Source organism: Sprattus sprattus (genome assembly GCF_963457725.1).
Source record: "Sprattus sprattus genome assembly, chromosome: 7".
Taxonomy (NCBI): Eukaryota; Metazoa; Chordata; class Actinopteri; order Clupeiformes; family Clupeidae; genus Sprattus; species Sprattus sprattus.
Genome location: NC_137926.1, coordinates 18,912,496 through 18,939,438, shown reverse-complemented (window position 1 = coordinate 18,939,438; position 26,943 = coordinate 18,912,496). Strand labels below are relative to the sequence as shown.

Sequence of the window (26,943 nt, the reverse complement as noted above, 5' to 3'; positions counted from 1 at the left end):
TTCTGATTGAAATGTTGATCATTTTTGGCTTAGTGTTTCCACTATGAAAAATGTGTGCTTATTGAGTTCAGATGGTGATGGTTTGAGTTTATTGTATTGATTGCTTGTGTTTATGTGTGAATGGTGTTTACAGTTATGAGAAAAGTGAAAATCTTTTGAGAACTGAGACAAAGCTATAGGTTTTCTTGCTTGGGGAACTGAGCGTTTAGTCTGTACTCACCATCCCTTAGTGGAATTGTTGCCGCATGGGTCTGCATGTGTTCTCCAGCACAGGAAGATCAGGACCCACACACACGCACACAGACACACACATACACACACACACACACACACACACATACACACACACACACACACACACACACACACACACACACACACACACACACACACACACACACACACACACACACACATACACACGTTGCCCACTCTTTCATATTCTTTTAAATAATCCCATCAACCCACCATCTCACACAGGAAGTGTCCCTCACCAGTTCCTCCTCCTCTCTCTTTCTTTTCCTGTTTCACTCTCTTTCTTTTTCCCTCTCTCTCTTTCACACATTCTCCATCTCCCTGTTCCTCCTCCTGTTTTACTCTCTTTCTTTTTCCCTCTCTCTCTTTCACTCATTCTCCATCTCCCTGTTCCTCCTCCTGTTGTGTAATATCTCCCTGATGCAATGGTCATATGCCAGGTCCACATGTAACACAGACCTGGCAGAGGGGTGCCAGTCAGGAAGTAAAGGCAGACGGCAAGATGGAAGCTACCAGACCGAGAATGGGCACTTTTTTCCTCTCTTAGTCTCCAAAATCATATATACATGAATTAACAAATGGTTGAATATAACATTTTATTTCATACACAACAGTTACAGGCATAAGATATCTGTGATGGCTAACTTACAAGGAACTTTGAAACATTTTAAAATTGTTTCTAATAAATGCCCATAGCAAGGAAAGTAATAGATCATTCAAAGGATAATTACCTCCCACTAAAAAAGTTAAATGGTGCTCCTTATTGCACATGGCTTGCTCTTAATCTGATATAAATTGGCAAATGTGGTGTCAGTGGATTTATATGACTACCTTAATCGCTTACCTGACATCTGGTAACTCTATATTTAACTGATCCGCAGGTCATATAATTTTGTATCCCTTTGATTAATGAGCTTTTCTAGTCAGGTGTATATATAATTTATAGTAACCCCTCACATAATCTTTTTCACACACACACACACACACACACACGCACGGACGCACGGACGCACGCACGCACGCACAACCACACACATACACACTGATCCCACGGTCATAGTTTAGTTTCCCATCCAATGGTGTGTTGGTGAACTTGAGGGAGTGGGCTCATCTCTGAGCTCCATCAGTGGTAGTGGTAATTAAAGTCTGCCAGCATCTTAAACTCTTTTTAGATGAGCCTTTAGCTGATCCACGCTGAGCCCCTCAGCCTGTAAACAGCCTCCACTCCCCAACCCCAACACCTGTAAGGTCTGGTCCATGAGAGTAGCAAGCAGGTGAGGGTAATTTGTAAAAGCACTTACACCTGACCTTCACATTAAGACATGCCGGTGGTGGTCACAGCCCTAGCACCTGGTGGAGCTTCCAATATAAACTGACAGGTAGAGGTAAACAAAACAGAGAGGGGCGGAGGGTGGGGTGTGGATGAATATAAATCCTCTTAAAGCTCACCCACAGACCCCTGTGGAATAAGCTTGGAAAATCACTGACCTTCCGCCGGAGTATGCGGTCAGCAAGGTCAACAGCAGGAGGAGGACGGAGTGCCTGTTGCACAAATACACAACAACCCTGCAAATGTTTGGTGAAAAAGTTGACATTTACATGCACATTTAAGATAGGAGATCACTAGCATGCAGAATGATCACTCAAGGGACTCACACATATACTGTACATATCTGACTGCCACCTATGCCAAAAATAAAGAAAACATTAAGACCATCTGTGCTAAAAATAAAGAAAACATTAAGACCACCTGTGCTAAAATTAAAGAAAACATTAACCATGACCAAGACCATGCTGCTTTGTAAATTTGGGAACCTTTTTCTAAACCTCTGCAGCACTGAATGTTGAGCCAGAGTCTTAGGATAAGAATCTTTCACGTTTTCACTGTACGCACATAAATACTTTAAAATCATGAGAAATAATGATTCACGTGAAGCTGCAGTCAGGGTATATACATCTGCACATGACATTGGAAATGCACTAGTAATGAGGACTTATGGTGCACCTTTTCACTCTTTTCTGCAATGTGAAGAATCATTTTGTAGCTGGAACATAGTAACTGTTGTCATTCCATGTGTCATTCCATGTTCCCATGGAGACAGTTAAGTTAAGCTTTGAATAAAATCTTGGAGACCCTCGACTTCCACACATTGTGCTTACACAAAATGTAGGCACTTACATCTATATTGCTTGATGGAAAATGGAGTGTATGTCATTCAGCATTTCAAATAAGCTATTATAATCAAAATTCTAATGAGATAATTGTATCAGTAAAAAAAACACCTGTAAAGCTGTTTTATCACTTCCCAGGAACAACATCAATATCAATTTACAATTTATCTGATGTGCATTTTATTCGTTTTTCTGCTAAATTAGGTAAAATAGCTTACTTTTTTAAACACCAAATGCAATTATTCCACAAAAGTCAAGACTTGTAAAGGCCTACAGCAATAATCATCTGCAGCAGTTTTCATGCTTGTTTCATGCATGTTAATTACTACTAGCCCTTTAATGTAGTTATCAACATCGCAAATTTCATGTAGGCAACTCCTAAATTAGTCTCTATATCATAGATAGCTCTTTCCACCCACAGGATGATGCTGCTTTCCCGATGGGTTTATTTGCTCTCACGTGCTGGTCTGCAACTCTACAGATTGCCAGGAAGTAAAATGAAAAGGTATGGTTCATATGTGTTTGTCCATGACGTACGCGATGCTGCTCTTTTTCCATTTGCTGTCTTGGGGCAGATAATCTGGCTTCCACCCCCCTTCCCCTCCCCCCTTCTTCAGGTTGATAAATACCTACGAGCGTTCGGCTCTGCATTACTCCACCAGTTGAACTCCAAGAGAAAAAAAAAACAATCTGACAACAGCAACCCTTATAAATAAAAAGACTCAGTATGTACTCCAACAAGGGTGAGCTGCCGCGCAGAGGGCGATCTTTTGACTCCATGAACATTGGCTTGTCTTTCGATGAGAAACATCTCAACAATGAGGTAAAACCGTTATTTCTGTTGATGACGTTGGCTTTTTCAACGAACTTGTCATTCATATCCATTCTGTTAAGCATTTGTTATAGCATTGCCAGTTACAGGACAGCCTTATCAGCCGGTAAAAGTTGGCCACATAAGTGCAAGCTGTAGTTGTAGAGCAATTATAGTTGCAAAATGCTGACCATGCATATCTGTGCATATCGTCCAGTTTAATGATAAAGCGCTTTAGCAATGTCGCACTTCTCTAAGCCGCAACCCCTACGTGATCATTTCACGTTAAGCGGTAAGAAGGTCAGGAGTGCTAGGCAATTCATTTGTTTTCAGGAATTGTATTTAATTATTTCAAAGTGTGCGGTGTATACTGCTGTAAGTGAAAATGACGTGACTAGTCTCTACAACTATCAGAGGTTGATATATGATCGAACATTTCAGTAGGCTATAGTGGTGTTGGGTTGAAAATAATGTGAAAAGTTAAGATTTTGTGAATCGAATCTCTGGTATGTCCAGGTTTGCCTTCTGACCACTTTTGGCAAACAGATCAGTCAGCAACCAAATTAATCAAACATTCAATCTTTCACACATCACAACGTGTTTAGACACATGTTCATTGATTGATTAACTGCAACCTTATCCTCCGCGAGATTAAAACAAGGAGGGGACTAATAATAGGCTTGCATGCGCCTTAAATGAGATTGCATTGGCAGTACCTCGAGCCAGACACAAGCTTGTCTTTGTTTACTGCTGAAGCACTGCGCGCTGACCTGAACCCTGTTGCTCTTCTTGGCCACCTTGCGCGCTCACTCATGCTGTCAGGAATCCTACTTGCGGGGAGACAGGGACAACGGCAACTGGTGTGCCATGCCGTGTCTCCCTCACGAAGAAATGTGGTCAGTTGAGATAAATATTTTGGTTTGGATATTATTGTTTAAGGGAAACAAATTCTAAAGTAAATGCATAGTGTGTTGCGCCGGATGCTGTGGTTTTGTACACAATTCACGTGGATTTCGCTCATGACAGCGACGGTAATCCTCTGCAGGGTAACTGTATACCGGAGCTGTCCAGTGCTGAATTGCGCAGTAGCTTTCCTCGCAATTAAATTGAAGCAAGTTGCAAATTATTAAAGGTGTAATTCTTCCTCGAACAAGCACCTGTGCAGAGTGCTATAATCGGATGTTCATTCTGTTGCATTAAGTTCCTGGTCTTTTTAAACACAACTGGTTGGATTGAGTCCATTGTGCAAAAGTGTGATAGACCATATCTGTGTCTGACAGGCCACTATTGGAGATGCCACTTTGGATATGCGGTTTTATGAGATTAAGTGTTATTTGTCAAATAGGCTATAGGATACATGTTTTTATTTATTTATTTATTTTTTTTACTTTAAAAGCCTTTGATACGGGGAGTTGCTTCAGTTTTTTTGTGTGTGGAGCCTCATTTTGTACATAATGAAATATTTTTGCTGTTTCTGTAGATGAACAAGGTAGCTTTCCCGAAGATCGAGGAGAACAAAGACAATAAGACTGATAATAAGACAGAGAGAAGCCGCGCGGCGATCATTTTCTCTCTAAAGAATGAAGTTGGAGGATTGGTCAAGGCACTTAAACTTTTTCAGGTAATTTACTCTTATTTTCCACAGTTGTCTTTTGAGACAATTCTTTGTTTGTTACTGCTTGTGACTGAGGTCTTGTTTCGAAAAAAAAATATCAAAGTGAATTCAATTATCCTCATGTCAGGAAAATCACGTCAACCTCGTGCATATCGAGTCCCGGAAGTCAAAAAGACGCAACTCTGAGTTCGAGATCTTCGTGGACTGCGATAGCAACCACGAGCAGCTAAATGAGATAATTCAGCTTCTCAGGAAGCACGTGAATATTGTGGACATGGACAACTCGACCTTACGCGAAGAAGGTAAGTAACGCAGCCACACTTACAATCCAGAAACATACATAATCATTGGCCAAATTCAAGTGTGATATTTTACCATAATATAGCTTCAATTGTGACATTTTGAGCACTTCTCTGAAATAATACAATTTAATAATAATATTAAAAAAAGTATTTGGCCTGCATATCCCAGTGCGCAGCACTATATTAATTAATTCTGAAATTAACCTGAATGGCTCACATATTTAAAAGTTTTTTTCATGAAAACGTTATCTATTCAAATATTTGTAATATCAAAATATCATAGAGATATTTTAAGCAATATTTTAGGCATTTGAATACATCTAGCTATAGGCTGCCTGTGTCCCGATTTCTGAGAAATATTTGTTATCGTTGCACAGATGTGGATATGGAAAATGCGCCATGGTTCCCTAAGAAGATCTCTGACCTGGACAAGTGTGCCAACCGTGTACTGATGTATGGGTCTGACTTGGATGCAGATCATCCGGTGAGCGGCATACCAATCCTCCTCGAGGTGCTTATACCGCGGGGGAGCTAGCTTGGTTCTTTAATGATGTTAACAGCTGTAAATGTGATTATTTACTTTCACTATCTTTATTCAAAAGGGCTTCAAAGACAATGTCTACAGGAAGAGAAGAAAGTATTTTGCAGACATGGCCATGGCCTACAAACAGTAAGTAAATAGCACGTTTTTGTCAAAGTTATTTTCAAGGTTATATAAATGGCCAATATTGAAAAGCACATTATTAAAACAACAAGATATTGCGATGTGAGAAGATAATAATAATATTGATAATTGAAATATTGATATGAGCTATATTTCCTCTTTCTTATATCTAGCGGGGATCCTATTCCTTGGGTTGAGTTCACGGAGGAAGAGGTGCGAACATGGGGTGTTGTATTCCGGGAGTTGAATAAACTGTACCCCACCCATGCCTGCCGCGAGTACCTGAAGAATCTGCCACTGCTCACCAAACACTGTCAATACAGAGAGGATAACATTCCGCAGTTGGAGGACGTCTCCCGCTTCCTGAGAGGTGCGACAGTGGGTGCTGCAGCGATTTATAAAACACAAGTTTGGGTGGGAAGGGAGGTTGTGAAAGCACTGACAGAACAAAAAACTTTAGCGTGATTGAGCAAATGTTTAATTTTGTATGAATGACATTTCAGGAAGGTTCAACACTGTAACTAATAGGACTATTATGTATTAGTTAGTTAACATATTACTGCTAAGGAGAAAAATGTGGCCCGCCAAAAATGAGAGAGCCATGAAGGCACATGTAATTATCATCAGTAACTACAAAATCTGATCAGTCACAGTCTCCCAGCTCGTAATGTAAGGTAGTGTGGCTGTTTGTCTGATGATATGTGAGTCGGTGTGTCGGACTAATAGCCTGACGGTGATACCTCTCTCTCTTCCCAGAGCGCACAGGCTTCACCATCAGGCCCGTGGCAGGCTACCTCTCCCCCAGAGACTTCCTGGCAGGCCTGGCCTTCCGGGTGTTCCACTGCACGCAGTACGTCAGGCACAGCTCCGACCCACTCTATACTCCTGAGCCGTAAGTACATTCACAGGTCACCCTTTTGTACTGGCCTCTCAGCATCTGAGTCGGTCTGCCAGTTTAGTAAAGCCTTAACAATGGGTTGAGCCAGCAGTTAAAGAGGTGAAAAATCGACATATCTATTCTGAACGCTGTTCTTGAACCTAAGCTGTTGAATAACAAGGACCGGACTTTTTTTCAGTTCCTGATTTACATGTGAAACAAAAGGAGATGAAGTTTTTATTTTATTTTATCAGTAAGCATGATAACTGAAACAGAAAACCTGAGAAAACCTTTTGTATTAATAAGAGTTGGATGTAAATTATGTTTCCAGAGACACATGTCATGAACTGCTGGGCCATGTTCCCCTCCTGGCTGAGCCCAGCTTTGCTCAGTTCTCCCAGGAAATTGGACTGGCATCACTGGGAGCCTCTGATGATTCTGTGCAGAAGCTTGCTACTGTGAGTGCAAGTTTACTCCTCAAACACAGCAACACGAACATTTCAAATTAAAGGCAGAACAACTATTAGCCCAATGTTGTCGCTATAACATTTTTTCTACATTTTTTATAATGTGATGGAAAAGTGGCATATGTCTAACGTGTAATCTGTATTGCTGTTTTTGCAGTGCTATTTCTTCACAGTCGAGTTTGGCCTTTGCAAACAGGAGGGAAAGCTGAGAGCCTATGGAGCTGGCTTGCTATCTTCAATCAGTGAGCTCAAGGTTAGAACAACTTATCAATGCCTCATGTATTGTATGCCATTCTGTAGTGCTTTATTTTTAAGATGGTTACTTGCCAGTTGTATATTTAAGCAAGATGGCACAAGTGAGAGTGGGGTTCAATAAGGATATCTTCCCAGATGATTGTGTTTTTGCTGTAGGCACAAGGCTGGAGGCCTATTTGTGTGTGCTTCTTATTTTCATCACAAATGAAAACACACCCCAGATAGGAGGTGCTAATTACCTTTACCAAGATTAAAATTCATGGTTTGCTGCTTTAATGTACTTCCTGTTTGTTTCCTCCCAGCATGCCCTCTCAGGAAAGGCCCGCATTACACCCTTTGACCCCATTGTGACATCCAAACAGGAGTGTTTAATCACCACCTTCCAGGACGTCTACTTTGTGTCAGACAGCTTTGAGGAAGCCAAGGTGAAGATGAGGTACGATCCTGCTAGGTTTTGAATTAGGTTTCAAAGATAAGAAAATTGTTATGACTGTAGATGGCTGCCTGAATGAAAGAGAATGAATACTTTCAAAATAACATTAACAAATTCATTAACCCTTATATGAAGCGTACACTGAATATATGACGTAAGTTATTATTAAGAAACACCACAGCCGGTAAACGGTAACACTAACACTAGTCAACACTGTTTCAATGCATTCTGTCATCTCAGAGAGACTTGTTGTCGTTGTGCCTCTCAATATGTCTCATCACTTCATTGTGTAGTGCATTACTGACGCTCATGCTTTTGTGTGTGCCGCCTTAGGGAGTTTGCTAAGACCATCAAGCGGCCGTTCACTGTGCGGTACAACCCCTACACCCAGAGCGTGGACGTGCTGAAGGACACCATGAGCATCAACAGCGTGGTGGAGGAGCTCCGACACGAGCTCGACATTGTGGGCGACGCCCTCAGCCGACTCAACGAGCAGCTGGGAGTGTGATTGGTCCTGATGCCTCAGGCCTGCGGATCTCCATTACTTAATCCAGCTTCCGGTGATACCACATAAGGCTAGGATCATCCATTGAGCAAGGGACTTTGAAACGGATGTGAACCTGATCTGTCAGAGATCCAGCATATCTGTGCCAGATCAGGGTCAGATCTGGGTCAGGTTTGGCTGCAGTTTGGGCACCTGTTTGCCGTCTCACCCGTCACTTTGCACAACAGAGAACACAAATATTTGGAATCCTACAGACTAACCTGATACATAACAACCCTATTACATTTTAAAGTAACAATAACCTTCATAACTTTATTTCTTCACATGAAAGATAGACAAAAGTCAACAGCTGTCTTTCTACAAACACAATCCACTGATACCAAATACAACAATTCTATGTAAAATATTCAACACTGAGAAATGTAAGATATTTTCCCAATTTTGTCTACTTTAGAGAACTATCTGTCTATCTGTTGTTTGTGTCTTTTATTTTTTGATGGTGGATTTATGCAAGGCGGCCATATTAAATATGGAAACTTTTTATGTTATATGTGACATTTTGTTATGTGATTGTCAAATAAGGTTTTATGAACTTATAACATACAGAATCATTTTAAGAGAGAAAAACTATGTCCATGGCTTTAGTTTTTGTGAAAACCTTTTAATCTTTTGCTTACCTAGGCATGATTCTCTATCTTAAATGTGATACTAATTCCAGTGATCTGTGTGAGATTTGTGCTATGTACCCTCAACTCTCCAGGCCACAGTTTTAGTGTCTTAGCTGTTACATTACTCCACACACAACAGTGATATGTATGACACGAAAATAAACTGTAAATAAAAAGTTATAATAATGATCTGTTGTGTTATATAGCCTACTTTTTCTGAAGCTCTAGATTTGTAACTTCTATTATCCCATTCAGTAGTTTGTGAAATGATATTTTCCATTCTGTAATTAAACTATGTGTCTCTGTAGCACAAATGTAATGGCTGATGAATATACAGTATTTGAACTCTTACAAATAAAGAGTAATTATTTTTATACCCTTCACAAATATTCTTGGGAATCTATTCATGTGGTGTGTGTGTGTGTGTGTGGAGAAAGAGACAATATAACTATAAATTGTACCACATACTAGCAGAAAAATTTAGAACATTATTAAGGACTGCCATTGAAAATCTCCCGAGGACCAACACTGCCACGCAAAAGATGGTGGAAAGTGTAGCCCGTACTGCCTCGACACGACGTCATCAAACAGCGCTCATTGCAATGTTTACATGGTCCATAGACAAACCATGCACCACCTAGGCTGCAATCCATGGAAACATCAACGCTGTCAAAATACAGATTATACACGTGGGTAAGTTTATTTTTAGATGAGCAGCCGTTCGTAAGTATGTCAGTTAATTATCATAATTGTTGTGTCACAGTAGCCCACCTAACTTTCTACACTCAAAGTAAAGAAAGTAGAACATTGGCTCCGATTTGCTTCTGCTTTGTAAATAGCGGTGTTAGTTCTACGTGGGGTCATGTTAACTAGGGATTAGCGTGGGTATGATACCACAATAATCGTACTTTAATCATACTTGAAAGCAGATGTGACACTTGTTCAACAGAAATGGAAACGTACAGGTTCATTGTTATGAGGTGTGTTATCAGGAATGACGGACATTTTAATGATGTACTAGTTGTTCGCAGCCCTGGTAATTAAAAATACAGATCTTAATGATACGTTGGCATAGTCGAGCGTAAGATCTCGAAGAAGCCAGATAAACGCCTATGATAATTTAGAGAATTGTAGAGGAGGATGTTTAATGTTTGGCTAGCGTACCTGGTATCTGCGCTCTTAGCCTCGCTACCACATTTTAACATCCTAAACGAACCAGTATAACAGAAAGACTGTGTTAAAAATGTATACATACATTGTCTAGGGTAGGCCAACTGATACAAAATATAACGGTAGGCCTGCAGTGAGTGCTAACTACCTTATGGCGTAGCCCGTCAACAAGTGGACTCGGAATGCTGCTCGTTTGATTTTCTCAATGCAAACTGTTTGGTGTTATGTAGGCGAGCCTACCTACCTACGTAAAGTATTTCAAATTGAGGCTATGGCCTACTACACCTTTTGGGTTCGGGCACAAAAAGCTGTTCCTATTGCCTCAGAAGAACATGCTTGTAATGAAATGCTAAAAGTTCTGCTCAAAGTTAAACACTTTATCCCCCCCACTTGCCTAAACTTGACAGCCTTCCCGCACAGAAGACTTCCTGTGTTTAAATAATGTAATTCACTTGCATTTAAACTGACATCGATATAGTTGCCTACAAAATATACAAGAAATACGCAAACATTTAAATAAACAGCCATACATTTGCAGAGTTTGTTTTGTCTTCTTCGTTTGATGAATCAGTCGTCACGGCTGGTTAGAATAAGGTTAACCACGTAATTCTGCGTTGTAGCCGCCCGCACCCTCACTTAAAATTCACCTCTGGTTCCAGGGCGCAAACAGTTATGGGCAGTTGGGACAGAGGGGTACAGAAGACCTGGCGGAACCACAACACGCTGAATCGTCTCTCCTGAAGGAAGGCGTGAGTTGTATCACCGGTGGTGGTGGACACTCAGTGCTCATAACGGGTAAACTCAGCAAACCTAACATGAACTCAGAAAGGCTAAATTCATATTGTCTAGAGAATATACGAGATGCTCATAAATTATCTTAAGACTATTTGCCATAACGACGATAGTGTCACAGTCTCCATCGCTTGTGATTCCAACTTTAATGACTCGTGAGTTAAATTATGAGACTACATCTCCCCCCAGTGTAAGCTGTGGGTAATGCTGTGCTGGTGTCCATTGTAGATTCCGGTTCGCTGCTGGTTTGCGGACAGAACCACAAAGGACAGCTCGGCCTGGGTCACACCACGGAGGTGTTGACCTTTGTATCTGTCTCTTTTCCCAGCCCCGTTCAGCAGGTGTGCTGTGGATGGGATTTCACCCTCTTTCTCACTGGTAAGAATGAAACTCCTCAGTAAGAAATAGCAAGTCATTACATTATATTATATTATATTATATTATATGTGTGGCAATATGTCAAAGCTAGGACCATTTAACAGCGTTATCAGCTTTACTTCTTCTTTATGTATTTCTCTCTGTGGTACGCATAGATTATTCAACCTAATGCAGAAAAAATCTTCCATTTCTCTGTTATGAATCGGCATGTGACTGTGTCTGACGGTGGTGGGTTGTCTTGTTTTCTTAGACAGTGGGCAGGTGCTGTCGTGCGGCTCCAATGCATTTGGCCAGCTGGGAGTGCCACTGCAGGTGCCCTATTCAGCCCAGCCTCTGCCAGTTCAGGTGGGCACAGACAACAGATGGATGAGTCTGCCAGTTCAGTTTAAACATGATTGCTGTCTGTCTCTTAAGATCAAATTATCCAACTTCCATCAGTTTCAAATTTGGAATTGACATGAACTTGGGAATAGTTTTTTATGTCTGCGTAGTAATTTGCTGATGTGAATGATAATGTTTATTTAGTTAACCTCTAAAACACTAATTTGCTCTAACAAAAGTATTGTCCTTCCTTTAGTCTCTGCATGAGCCAGTCATCAGTGTAGCTGCTGGACTCAGACACGCTCTGGCTGTGACACGTAAGGCATTAACATTACATGGTTTCTTAATTTACCTCATAGTACTTCTCTCGTTCAAGTTGTTAACATTCAAAGGTAACTAATTGCCACTGTGTGTGCAGGCAGTTTTCTGAGGAGGCATTAGAGGCGATTTTGTTTAAAACTAGTTATTGGCAATGACTAATGTTTACAGTATATCACCATAAACCATCAAAATGATTAAGAAATTCTGAAAACTAGCTACAAAACACTTTAAAACTGTACAAGCACACCTAATGTTCATTTAAGAGGATTGTACTAAACATAAATGGAGATCACATATGAATTTTCCAAGCCCTCTCAGAAATGTTCTTGGAAGCCACTCAACACACGGTTCTAGTAATCTATTAGTTGTTGTCATGTTAGGTGGTAGACAGCATGATGTTGATGTTGTTTGTTCGAAAGGAGTACTTAATTCAGGAACAAATGAGTCACATTACTGCATGCGTGCGTGCGTGTGTGTGTGTTCTCTCCAGGTAGTGGTGGAGTTTATCAGTGGGGTACAGGTTTGTACAATCAGGCCAAACGATGCAGACGTGACTCTGTGGTACCGTCTTACCTGTCTTCCAAAGAGCCTTCTATTGTTCCAGGTACGTACACAGTACACACACACACACACACACACACACACACACACACACACACACACACACACACACACACACACACACACACACACACACACACACACACACACACACACACACACACACACACACACACACACACACACACACAGTAAAGTAAAGATATGTATGCATATTGAGAACCGCGTCTCACAGTGACTCGCACATAATAGGCACACACACACACTTTCTCAAGAGTGCCTTGTTTTTGTTTTTGTGTATCTCTTACTTCTCAGGTCTGAATCTTGTGACCACTGTAAAAGTAGCTGCAGGCTCTGCCCATTCTGTGTGTGTGACTGGTGAGTAACTTTATGACCAAGTCAATTAAGACTCCCCATTGCAATGTTCTGAGCTCTGTAACAGGCACAATATGCATAACCCACTGCTTCACATTCTATTGGTGTTAGATCAGTTTTACCATTATATCCTTGCTTTACTTGACTGTGCCTAGCTTGTAACTCAATCGATGTGCATGGACTTGATGAACTGCCCAACATCATATTTACATTGCATTTTGTCACATATTTTGCTTATTTGTGTTGTGTTGTGTTGTGTTGTGTCTGTGTCTGTGTCTGTGTCTGTGGCTGTGTCTGTGTCTGTGTCTGTGTCTGTGTCTGTGTCTGTGTCTGTGTCTGTGTCTGTGTCTGTGTCTGTGTCTGTGTCTGTGTCTGTGTTTGTGTTGTGTTAGCGAGGGGAGATGTATTCCTGTGGGGCAGTAATAAGTACGGACAGCTGGGACATGCTGACTCATTCCTGCTTCTCCCCGTGGCCCTAGACCGCTCTCTGTTCAACGGAGAGAGTGTTATTCACATTCACAGCGGTTGGACACATCTCATAGCCTCAACAGGTGAGATTCACAACGCACAGATACACAAACGCACAAACTAGTGCTCCTACACAATCAGGGTTCGAATACACATAAGCGTTTTTTTAAAACGGGACGCTAGAAAATGCATTGTTTCCTATGATTCCTGTTGGGGTTTGGATGTGGTCTGTTCAGTTGGGCCCTAGTAAGGGTTCGAATACACATAAGCATTGCGGGTACGCTAGAAAATGCATTGATTCCTATGGTACGGCGCGCTTTGCGTGAAAGCGCGCCGTACCATAGAAATCAATGCATTTTCTAGCGTCCCGTTTTAAAAAAAACGCGAAAAAAAATGTGTATTCGAACCCTCACAAGGGCCCAACTGAACAGACCACATCTAAACCCCAACAGTTCTTTGCATTCCTACCAATGTATTTAACATGATGGCCTGTAATACCGGACTTTATAACTTGGATTTTGTGCATCCAACTGCTTGATAAGAGCTGACCTATGATCAGTTTTCTAGTTAACAAGCAGATTTTAAAAGAGGAGGCATTAAAGGAGGATTTTGCCTAAAACTGGCGAGCAAATGACTTGCACTGCAAACACCAACAGCATCTTGGTTGGCTCTGATAAATGCCAGTTAGCTTGTTAACAGATATATTTGGATGAAGTATTCACCAGCAAAGTGCCTTTAAATGCTGACATGACATGTTTGTGGGCTTTTTTACCTGGAGCACAATATTGCATATGAATAACCTACGAAGATGGTGGCAATGACGAATGTTTACAGTATATCTCAATATACCACCAAAATAATTAAGTAGCTATCAATAAAATGATACTTTAAAACTGTACAGGCCCGCCTAATGTTACTTTTAGAGGATTGTACTAAACATAAATGGAGATCACATGTGCATTTTCCAAGCCCCTCTCAGACATTTTCTAGGAAGCCACTCAACACACGGTTCTAGTAATCTATTAGTAATTGTCATCTTATGTGGTAGACAGCATGCTCATCATTGTAAACATACAAAATAAACATGCTCATATTTGTGAGATGAAATTAGAATGGTAGTTTAAATTAATGACCTTCATTGTACAAGATATATCTTTAGGGATTTAATGTTGTTTGCAAGTACTTCATTCAGGAACAAATGAGTCACTTTGCTTTTTATCCGCTTTAAGAGAGTGGGCAGGTCTTCACCTGGGGAAGAGCAAATTATGGACAGCTTGGAAGGCAGGTGCCAGCCAATGGCGACACAGAACAGGGTCCAGATGCTTCTCAGACAGAAAGCTCACCGATACCACATTGTGTTCCCACGGAGATCCCCGATCTCACAGGAGCGTCACAGGTGAGTGTATGCCTCACATATGTGAGTATGGACCTTATAGTTGACAACTCGCACAGGGCGAGCTGTGTGTGTGTTTTTTTCTTTTTTTTTTAAAGGGTCTATAAGTGCAACACACAGACACAGACACAGACACAGACACAGACACAGACACAGACACAGACACAGACACAGACACAGACACAGACACAGACACAGACACAGACACAGACACAGACAACATCAGTTTGTCAGGTCCTGAAGTACGATAATTATGTAGTGTCAAAGCACAGTTGGTGTTTAGCCATAATGTAACCCCCCTGCATATCCTCATGTAGACCACTGTGTATAGATGGACAAATCTGATCAAACAATAGAAAAGCTGAATTAAGTTCTGGCAGTCAGAATGTTGTTATCTAAGAGCTGCAGTGTGGCAAGTTGCCCACAAGGGATCAGTATCAGAACAGATTTAAACTAAGCTGTCTCGGAGACTGTACACAAGCTGCGGTCAGTGCAAACATGGAAAGAGCAACATACAATTGGAAGCATACAGGGTGATGTATTGTGAACGTTTGTAGCCATAACCTTCACAATGACAGATGTGCTGCAGGATAATTGTCGCATTATTTGCACTGGTCACGTGTGTGTCTGTGTGTGTTCCAGATAGAGATATTGTGGGAGGGAAAGTATAGACGGCTTTCTGTATTCACTGTCCTTACTGCAGTTTGTGGAAACCAGACTTGACAGTGCAGTGGTCTCAGACAAGCATTTATTTACAGCTGTGTGTTTGTGAAAGATAATGTTTTTTGTGTGTGTGTGTGTGTGTGTGTGTGTGTGTGTGTGTGTGTGTGTGTGTGTGTGTGTGTGTGTGTGAAACAGACAGACAGACAGACAGACAGAGAGTGACGGTGTGCGTTTTCTTTCTCTTGGCCGGGTGAGAGGGCCGTTTCCTCCCCAGTCCTCCCCTGTGTGTTGATATGAGGATGTAGAGAGGCGGACAGGACAGGAGAGAAGAGCAGGGCAGGGTGTCTGAGGACTGTTCAGGAAAAACCCTCCTGTCTCTGCTGAGGCGACACATTCTCCCTCAGTCTCCACACTCTCTCTGTTGCTCTACACCGCAGCAGAATCAGGAAACTGGCCGGCCTGGGTGTGGCCCTGATCTGGAGTGGATTCACCTGAAGCGATTCTGACGCTTCTGAGAACATTTCAGTCTTTTTCCAGATGACCGCTGTTTCTGATCTGGAGGGGATTTAAATCTCCAGGATCGGGGCCAGATTACGGCCATATCGGGGCCAGTTTATGACCAGATCAGGGCCAGATTAGGACAAGATCTGTTCCATAGTTTGCAGTTATCTGGGCAGAGAGCAGGGGAAATGTCTGTGTATTCTCTGGCTACCTTGCCCTTTCTGGAGCGTGTTTGGCACAGACAGCTGCTCTATCATTTTCTTGCTGTCTTTTTCACTTTTATGCCTGGGTGTCATGCTGGGAGTAATGATGCATCATAACTCAAGACATATCTGTGTGACTCCTTCACACACATACACACCATGCAGAAGCACAATAGAAAAAAAATGATTCAAAAAAATGATATGATTAAAAAAAAAAAAAACCTATCAATAAAACAATTGATTCAGCTCCATTTATGGAAGAAAAGAAATCACGGTTACTGAAGTCATTTCCAGCCAAAGAAGCTTGAGTCCCAGCTCTAGCTGTAGTCTGTGGTCTGTGGTCTGTAGCCCAGGTGCTCAGGTGAGCTCTCAGTCAGCCTGCTAATGGCTGTGCCAGATGGACAGGTTAAGATGGGTGCTCAGGAGCAGCACGGTGAGCAAAGCAGTACTCTCATCCGACACATAAATTCTAGTAGGCTTTGGAATGCATGTGTGTGTGCAGAAGAATATTGATGGGGATGTGGAATGTGTGTGATGGGATTTTGAGTGACCCTTGATGTTGTGGCACAGCACACTGATGGATGTAGTGGCCAAGCACGGGAGAGATGACGCACAGACACACACACACACACACACACCCGCATGCACACACACACACACACACACACACACACACACACACAGGCACACAGACACACAGACGCACACTCATGTTACTACACATACATCCCACATCTGCACACACACAGGCACACACACAGGCACACACACAGGCACACACACACACACACACACACGCACACACACACACAGACACACATACACACATACACACACGCAAACACACACATGTACACACGTCTTCCAGGCCCATTCACATGTGTTGTGAGCAACGTATTTCCCCATCAGGCGTTTATGATGTGTTGAGCTGAGCAGGGAGGCAGTGCTGCCATAAAGAGGTGATCCGTCACACACTGGGCTGCTCTGCTCTGCTGTGCCATGCTATGTGAGTCAGCAGTGGCCTCGTGAAACTCCTGGGACGAACACACAGACCGGTTAAGAGGTCACACTCATCTGACCCCGCGCTTAATGTGATTTATGGTCTGGGCCTCAGGAACGACGGTAGCCTGTCTCCCTCCCGCCACACATCTCTTTGTCTCTCTGTCTGTCACTCTGTCGTTCTCTCCGTCTGTCTCTCTGTGTCACTTTTCCCTCTGCATTTAGAGACTTAACTCTTTCTGGGTATCACTGTCTCTTAACGACTTTTCTCCCTCTTTCTCTTTTATCTCGCTCTGTCTCGCTGTCACTCTCTCCCTCCATGTCTTTCTTTCCGTCTGTCTCCACCTTTTTCTGTCCACAATGCCACATGACCCCATTTCTTTTCTTTCACCTCTTCTGTGTCTGTCTGGCTCCTACTTCATCTCAGCATCGTTCCCTCTCTCCTCTGTCTGCCTCAGCATCTTTCTCACTTTTCTCCTTCTCTCTCTATCTCTCTCTCTCTCTACTAGTAGTAATCTTTGTCTTTGTGTCTCCTCTCGCTCTCAGTCCCTTGCCGTCCTTTACCATCTCTCAATCCCTCTCTCTCTTTCTGTCTCTGCCCCATAGTACTTCTCTCTGGCTGATAGTGAATCTGTACTGACTCCATGCTCTCTGACACTGGGCCCTAATTGAATTGGCGGGCAATTAGCAAAGCAACCAGCAAAGTCCATTACGCATGAGCTAAAGTGAGCGTCTGGTGTGTGTGTGTGGGAGCATTGTGCTGACCCACAATTGTTTGCGCTTTGGATCTTGCTCATGGTATTAAATGACAAATTTGAAAGATTTTGCCAAGTTATTAAATTAGCTTTAGTGCCGGCGCAGCGGACTTTGCTTGTTGCTTGCTGCCTGTCAAGGAAATGGGGGGCCAAGTGACACAGATGATGTACTGAGCCGCTGGGAATGCCCCTCGGGTGAGCAGCTGACCCAGCCGTGTCATCGCTAAGCACAGAAATGTCCAGGAAAACCCAGGGATTGAATATTGGGATGTGGGAGTTTATCTGTTATTTTTATGTGACCAAGCTGCCACAAACATTTAACATCTGAATTGAGAAAAACATTGCAAGGCGCTCGTTTTGAAATGTGTTGCCATCATCTCTCAGTGACAATTGAACAGAACAGGACAGTGCTGGCACAGATGATGTGCTGTCAGTCATAGACAACAATACAGATAGCATCTCTCTGGAGATTGGATCTGCTCCAAGTCGGGGCCTGGGCTATCAGAGGTAGAGGCCGTCTGGGAAGAGTTCCTCATCTTTCGATTAAAAAATAAATTACTATATGGCAAAAACAATGAGGTAAGGATGATGCAATAAATTGCTTTTGAAAAGCATTTTATGATACTGAGAATGTCAAAACCTGCCTTAGATGAACAGAGTAATTTTTTTATCTTATTAATTTGAGCACATTTTGAATTGCCTGAAATGCGATATTTAACAGACCCCTTTTCAAAACTCTGCCTATTGCATATCATTAAAATTACAACACAATCACCGTTGATGTTAATGGTACCCTCTTATGACAACCATTTCTACTAGTGATGTGTCGTTCGTAAATGATTAGTTCATTTTGAACGAATCCTTACAAGGACTCGAGAGTAACAAGTCCTCTCAAAAAGAGATTTGTATTTTTTCTCATGGCCGCGCATCGGGACTGTTGCATAGGCTCAGCCAAGGAAACACAAATGATTTGTTGAATGCAGGTCACGTGGGAAAGGATTCAAAGACTCGTACAAAGACCCAGTCGGGAAATTAACGAATAATTTCTGTTTCCTCTAGCTACCAGTAATGAGCCTATGCAGATCACGTGGGAAAGGATCCAAAGACTCGTATCCAGCAGATGAACGAATCATTGATCCAAAGACTTAGTTGGCGGAAGAGCGAAACATAGATCCAAAGACACGGTCGGAAGGTGAAAGATTCGTTCATCTGCCGAATAGGAGTCTTTGGATAATTTTCACGTGACCTGCATAGGCTCAGCACTGGTAGCTAGAGAAAACAGAGATGATTGTTCATTTTGACTGGGTCTTCGGATACAGATCTTTGGATCATTTTTCACCTAACCTGCATTGGCTCAAAAGGGAAACCGAAAGGATTGTTAACCTTGTTCACTTTTGCGTGACTAGGTTAAGTAAGACATGAATGATATTCGTTCACAAGTAGTAATTACAGGTTTCGTTATTTTAACTTTTTTGTACTTCTGTACTTACAGTTCAGTGCAGCGTAATTGTTTGCCGTGATAATTAAATGCTAGTGTGATAATAAATGACCATTCTTTTAAATTAGTATCTGCTGGTTTAAATGCACTTACCTACATGAGAATATGATATTTGTTTGCAGTGGCTGACTGAGACAATGAACGAATGACTCGAAAAAGAGTCGTTCATTATACTGAACAAGATTCATAGATTCGAGTCGGTAAAATGATCCGAACTTCCCATCACTAATTCCTACTACACACACACACACACAGATACCCCACACGTCATCAGTGCCTTTCCTCCATGGGAGGCACCGTATCCATCACATCACCTCACACATTCCAGCCATCTGCAGCTCTTTAATCGCTTAGTCATAATTGATCAGTGATTGACAGACTGACTGGAACCATAATGGACCATAATGGAATGATTAAAAACTCCCAAAGCCATTTGAGTGCTAAACAGAAGCCCAGTGTCCCACATATGGCTTATAAATGCTGATGAAATTGCTTTTTTAAGGGATATGTGCTTGTTATACGTTATAATGGTTTTGGTTAACCGTGTAGCTGTTATGTTTGGGGACCACATACAATTTTTGGCATGAGACCACTGTAAACAAGTGCATTGGGTGCATATTCATTGTTATGCTCACTTTCTCTCGCCTTGCAGATTGCCTGTGGATCGGAGCACAGCCTGGCCATTGTAGGTAAGTTTATTCATGTGTGTGTGTGTGTTCGAATGAAACGGTATTCATGTGGGTGTGTGTGTGCTCGCATCAGAGAGAGACAAATATTCTAGCATTTCTCTTTGCATTGGGTCTGCTTCTGTATTTCGGACATTTTGTCCCTTTTTTGGGACATGCATATATCCCGGGTGTCGGTGGGACTAAATGTGCCATGCTTGGCTAACTGTGTCAGACAGACCACACAGACCACACAGAGCAGCTCACCAGAGACCTGCTGGCAGCTTCAGGCTCTGACATACCACTTGCTCTTGATTAGGGCAAGGACACTATCCCTCATCCAGTTTAAAATCAGGACAGAAAACGGGCAGAATAGGAACAGCATTGGCTGTCTTTTGCAATTTGCAGATTGTATTGCTTTTAGCAGCTGTCCACCTCATTAGAATTGTCCATGGGAAGTAAAGTGGAGTAACATGTACTTATTAAATTCCTCTATCCCTGTTCCCTCACTGCCCTTGAAGGTTCTTACCACTGAGCACCTAGCATGATTTGCATGCTGCATGCTATAAAATGCATAATACATGGTGTACATGCACACACTAAGTAAGCATACTTTATACACATGTACATACACAAGCATACACATGTCAAGTGTGTTAACAAGTTAATTATGAAAGTACATGTATAATTCCAGGATGAAATGCCTCAATCAGTAAGTAAATGCTTTTAAATTCAGGAATGTGTTTTGGAAAGTGGCCAGTGTGTCAAGTTGATTGATTGAGACTTTAAACCGTGACTGAAACCCAGGAGATACAACACAGAGGAGCTGTTTGTGTAATCACCACACACACACACAGACAGACACACAGACAGACACACAGACAGACACACAGACAGACACACAGACAGACACACAGACAGACACACAGACAGACAGACAGACACACACACACACACACACACACAGACACACACACAGACACACACACACACAGACACACACACACACAGACACACACACACACACACACAGACACACACACACACAGACACACACACACACAGACACACACACACACAGATACACACACACACACACACACAGACAGACACACACACAGAGCCACACACACACAGACACACACACACACAGACACACACACACACACACAGACACACAAACACACAGACACACACACAGACACACACACACATACACATACACATTATCACATGCTCCAGTGAAGCTGCACATCAGAACAAACACACACACACACAAGAAACATGAGCCATGAGCGCCAGCTTAAGCAGGCGCTCGAGGAAACAGGACAGTCCCCACCACAGGAGAGATGGAGAAGAGAGGAGAGGAGAGGAGGAGAACAGAGGAGGAGAACAGAAACAGAGGAGATGGAGATAGAGAGTGAGAGAGAGCAAGAGAGAGAATAAAAGGTTGGGGGATGGGAGGGGGCTTGTGTTTCACAGCAGACTCCCTGTTGCCTTGACAACACCTCCTGCATGGCTCTCACCACGCTTGTGTGTCTCCAGTCCGAGGCGAGATTATGGGATGTGAGCGACAACGGTGACATTGAGAGGAGAAAAAATGAATTCTTTCTTTTTTTTGTTTCTCTTTTTTTCCGAGGGATTTTTATGAAATGCCCAACATTTGTATAAAGAGATATCACTCCAGCTTTAGAGTCACCAAAAACCCTCTGCTTTAACTAACAGCTAATCCTTCCCTCTGTGAAGCCTTTGAGGTTTTGGTAGCTGGGATTATAGCCAGTAATGGGAATCTTTCCGCCGGAGCTCATTATGTGCTGATGTTAATCTGTCACTGGTGTAATTAACTAAGCCGCTTCCAGCACTATCATTGTCACTGAAGGACATATAGCACAAATACTGTGAATGTATGTTGAAATGAAAGAGGGAGAAAGAGTGTGTGTGTGACAGGGATGAGAAAGAGAGAGGAAGACGGAGTCTCTGAGTGTGTGTATGTGTTTCCATGGCTGCCTACCTTTGTGTAAAAAATATGAGCTGATGTTTACACGTGACATAAATCCGAGCCATCTTGCTGTGAAGCCTTGCATATCCGTCTGAGGGCACTGGAAGGTGCGTGCCTGGCAGAGCTCAAACCGTGCATGGCACAGGCTACCTAGGGACTCAAAGAATACCAACTCCCCGTCTCCCGCAGCTCTCCTCGCCCACCCACCATGCTCACCCTCGCGGCTCACGCTACCGTCTCAGTCTCAGCTTACCCTGGAAAATATAGACCAGGATGAATCATGGCCGTCCACAGAGAGCTGGACATCTTAAATCAACCACGGCATCGATGAGCATTGATTGAGACCGCTTTGTTGATGTATAAAGCGGACTCCTGGCCTGGTGATCACAGGTCACGCGTGTTTGTGTCTGTTGCTCGGATTCCGTTAGAGGCGATGAAGGAAACGTTATCACTGAGATACAAGATCAGAATATTTTGGTTGACTCATCCATGCCCCTTGTTGGGCCCAGGGAAGCCCATTCATGCATATGGAAGCGCTCTGGAGTGATCTGCAGTGTTAAATCACTCCTGTAGGCAGTCTTGTAGCATGACTAAGTCACTTTTCATGTGTGCAAACTTAAATAGAGAGTGCACATTCTAAAATTTTAAACAAGAAGCTATTTTGAGGTACTCTTCGTCTGTACACACACACACACACACACACACACACTTATATATACATGTGAGTGTTGGGTCTGTTTAAAGTTTGCTCCATGAGTCTCCGTATCTGGTGTCTCTCCTCATTAAGGATGGTGATAATCATGTGACCAGGCCGCTCATTGGGAGACAACTGAATAGTGAGGTGACCAAACAGTAGTCAAAGATTAAGTTCAAAAGTTCACATCAAAAGGTCCCTTAAGGGAACTCCAGCTCTTAATATCTAGGTACCAATCTTCAAGACAGTGCTTTGCATGTTAGCCCAGTGTCATGAAATAAATAAAATAAAAAATTCTAGTCTATGTCAAGTGCAAAGCTGCATTCATTGATGTTCAGACCATTATGAAGTGGCTTTTTGAAGACTCTTTACAGGGTTGGGGTGCGCTATTTCTCGTGTCTGATACAAAAAGACATGTAATGAATGGGGCCATTTGTGGCCATGCAGGTTAGACCAGCTCTGCGATTGAATTGTCTCCATGCTAGTAAAGTGACATTGAAATCCTGTCTTGTGATGGATTTTATTGCGCTAAAATACAGAATGAAATTGCATTGTGAGCAAAATGAGCTGAATAGCTATTTGGTAATAGATTTTCAAATCCTTCTATTTTAGGAAACAGTGTGGCGAGTCCTTCACACATAACTGATTGGATATGGCAATTAGATATGGAGAAGAATGCTTTTATTTACATTCTGGTGCCAAAACGATACTTGGAATAATTCCAGGCATTGCAGTTTGGAGATTTACAATTGCTTGTCACTGGCATAATATTCAGGTGCTTCACCTTAAATTAAATTGTCTCATCATCTGTAGTCTGTTACCGGCTCAATGAGTACAGAGGCCCGGCCTTTCCTTATTCACATTATCCTGTTTACACCCTTGAACAGATGGGAGGGAAACACAATGAATACTTTCTCAATATTTTGGAATGTGTGAAATCATTTCTCGATATTCTGAGATGCTTCAGATAAATTGTGAATATTCTAGAATGCATTTCTGATACACTGTGGTGTTGCTCTGTTTCCATGGGAACAGCATTGCCATGCAACATGTCTGTTTGAACAGAGAAGGTGTCAGAACTGTGAATGAACATCAGCTCTGCCGAGAACGTGTCCTGCTTGGCAAGGGTGAGATTTCCCCCCCCCCACTCTCACTCTCTAATGTGGCTAAAACCTTAAAGCCTGAGTGGGCAGGATATTCAAAGTGGTGGCGAGAGGTAGGGGATGAGATTAAGAAAACAAATTACGGAAAAAAAAAACATTCCTTTGTGAAACGGTACAAAAACAGCAAAACATGGCTGATGCCATATAAAAAAAGTAAATTCTAGAAAGGAAAAAAAATGTTAAACAGTGGAGACGTCAAGAAAGCAAGAGGAACACCCAACCCAAAAGAACGGAAGCTCACTGCGGTTGCCATGACGACGAGACCTGTTATGTAACTTTGTTGCCATGGCACGTGCCTGTATGAGAACGGAGACCTGGCCACACCTACCAGTGCTGACCAGCACCACTGGGCTCAGCAACTGGCCAGTGTTGCATCATTTTTAATTTTTGTTTGTTTGTTTTCAGGTTATCAATTTCATTTTCATTTTCTATGTTAACAGACAAACATTTAGTCTGTTCTCACCCTCATCATCAGCATTGCCTGATCCAGCAGCTGGTCCGCGCTGAGCTGCCCAGTGCCACTGGAGTGTGACTAATGGCTGAAGAACGAACAGAGAGAAGATTACTTCCCTCTCCAACAGACTCCATCTTTTTCTCCGCGCCAGGCCTCCGGCACAGTATTTAAACAAGCTACGTTCAATGTCAGTCAGATTAAAAAATGATCAGGTGGAAATTATGAGGACATTAATAATTTGGTATTATTATGCTATTCTGCTGTCAGGGGCAATATATTTTCTGCACATGACTGTTCTGTTGAGTAGAGCATTCATTCCTCAGTTGGAGGTTCAGTTGTAACTGTTTGAAAGCATACAGTTTTGAAAACATTTCATACAGTAGCAAGATTTTGAAAGTATGGTCAAATGTTTACCTATTTCTTCAACTGGTATCACACACACACACACACACAGATGTGTTGCAGGTGTTTAATTCACAAGTGTATCTATTCTTGTAGCGTGGAGTGGAGTTTTGTGTGGTCACAAGTTAAGTGTGCTTGTTGGCCTACTCTGTTTCACAGCTTACAGAGAGAATTAACTTCTTCTGGGTACCATCAATATTCGGAGATGAGAGCCAAGCACACTGGGAGCACAGTTCAGATCAGTTCACTCCTCCAGTTCAGTCAAAATGCCAATGTGCCTTTAATGAAGATTAAGATTGTTCCATTAAGATACTGTGGAGGTTCTTTGTTTTTAATAGTCTGTTCTCCCGTATTGATTGTGCAATACCTTAATGAGGGGAGGTACGGACAAGCAAATTAGCCTCTGATAAACCATTGAGTTTGTTTCATACATACATTGTAATGCCACCCCTCCTTTAAACAGTCTTTTGTAGGACATCGTACTGATCTCTGGAATGTCTATCTTTTTTTTTTAATATTTTTTTTTAACTTCAGCTGCTGATGAAATGTTGTGCTCTATAAATTACCCTCCTCTCTGATGCATGTTGGATGGAGCTGGGGTTTCCATATGCAGTGTGTGTTGTGTTGAGTGGATTGTTGGTTCGTGTGAGTGCAATCTGGCTTTAGTGTCTTCCCCAGCATCTCGCCCTTCTCTCCCCATGACCGTCTCCATGTTCTCTTCCTTCCAGGGGACCGTCTGTTCTCCTGGGGATGGAACGAGCATGGAATGTGTGGAGACGGATCCTTCTGCGATGTCACACGCCCACGGCCAATCCCTGCGTTCAGAGCTGCCAGGCCTGTGCTGATTGGCTGTGGAGCAGGGCATTCCATGGCACTGTGTTGTATGAAGGACGGTGAGGTAGAAGACTGTGCTGCGGCTCGAGCTGAAGGTGAAACGGTTTAAGGCGCTGCTGCCCTTGCTGCAAACGCACAAGCTGTCACAACAAAATGTGTGACTTATCGGAGTCCTTACCCTTCCACATAAACACACACACACACACACACACACACACACACACACACACACACACACCTTATGGCTTTCCATTGAAATTTCAGTAAACAAGAGGAACTTATCCCTAATTTTCTAATAACCTCATCAGAAATGATTAAGCTCACACTATGCATTATGTTTCTGTACTCTGGGGTTTGGAGCTGGAGTGCATTTGGAGCACTCTGACACTGGCGCATTTTAACCCTGGCGCATTAGCAAGATCATTACAGCATCACCCGTGCCCCTCCTGCGGCTGTGCTCCCATCATGGTGTAGTTTTATGGCTCGGAGCTTGACCGACCCCCATTGGCTCTGTCTTACCGAGGGGACTGATGTCTAGACTCTTGACACATGACTATAGGATAAGCTCTTGCATTATTATATCACTCTACTAAATGGACATGGATGTTATGGAATGAAAATAAATTGGTGGTGTCATGTAAAACTCTTTGTCAGCGTCTGTCTGGTACCACTGGTATCTGGTGTCACTGCTTCACTGCACACCATGCATATGCATATGACCGTAGAGGAGAAAGGATTACACAAACACTGTGTCCTCCAAGCTGTACTATGTGTCTGAACACACCATCCTGTCTTTGTTGAAAAGCCTGCTGTGATTTGAAACACTTTGGCCACGCGGCTAAATACCTTACGTTACACAAAAGCTGTGCATGTGTGTATGGCATCCCTTTATTTTGGAAGCTGCATTCGGAGCTCCAGGCAGCAGCAGGCAGGTGTAAATCCCCCTGGGGCAGACCCCCTTGTGTGGGCTGGGGACAGGACAGTAGGCTGCCTGTGAAATACCACCCTGGTTGTGACATGGCGTGACTTACTGATCTGTCCAACCGCCATCACTCACAGCCTTTGCTTCTCTGCTGAGGAGGGCATCTCACTGAGGCCACCTCTCTCTCTCTCTCTCTCTCTCTCTCCCCAACCCCCCCATAGAGGGATTCCCTGATCTGAACCATGATATGAGTCATACCACTTCACGACAGGTCCTCATAGAAACTGAGAGGCTATGTGACAGTTTCTATGTTCTAATGTCTCCTTATTTCATTATAAAATACCATTGTGTAGTAAAGAGGTGTAGTGATTTGTCTTGAACTGCTTGT

The 26,943-nt window shown here is 42.6% G+C and overlaps 2 protein-coding genes across 3 annotated transcripts; both read left to right on the top strand.

Annotated features, from left to right (window-relative positions):
• Positions 1-3,154: 3,154 nt before the first annotated feature.
• tph1a (tryptophan hydroxylase 1 (tryptophan 5-monooxygenase) a) lies at positions 3,155-8,359 on the top strand (the record flags this gene model as incomplete). 2 transcript variants are annotated; one of them, XM_080842816.1, is made up of 11 exons in its annotated part: positions 3,155-3,250; positions 4,719-4,859; positions 4,981-5,155; positions 5,533-5,639; positions 5,758-5,825; positions 5,993-6,189; positions 6,576-6,711; positions 7,028-7,154; positions 7,321-7,416; positions 7,721-7,854; positions 8,185-8,359. In XM_080842816.1, 11 exons carry the CDS (start codon positions 3,155-3,157, stop codon positions 8,357-8,359), a joined length of 1,452 nt encoding a protein of 483 aa, XP_080698942.1. The 2 variants fall into 2 exon arrangements, with proteins under 2 accessions (XP_080698942.1, XP_080698941.1); XM_080842815.1 differs by lacking the exon at positions 3,155-3,250 and adding an exon at positions 3,934-4,134.
• Positions 8,360-9,636: 1,277 nt separating this feature from the next.
• On the top strand, positions 9,637-26,232 carry sergef (secretion regulating guanine nucleotide exchange factor). The gene is made up of 11 exons (XM_080841524.1): positions 9,637-9,717; positions 10,854-10,989; positions 11,215-11,364; positions 11,615-11,709; positions 11,942-12,002; positions 12,497-12,610; positions 12,883-12,945; positions 13,335-13,493; positions 14,640-14,806; positions 20,075-20,111; positions 25,528-26,232. Exons 1-11 carry the CDS (start codon positions 9,676-9,678, stop codon positions 25,740-25,742), a joined length of 1,239 nt encoding a protein of 412 aa, XP_080697650.1. The 5' UTR covers positions 9,637-9,675; the 3' UTR covers positions 25,743-26,232.
• The last annotated feature ends 711 nt before the right edge of the window (positions 26,233-26,943 follow it).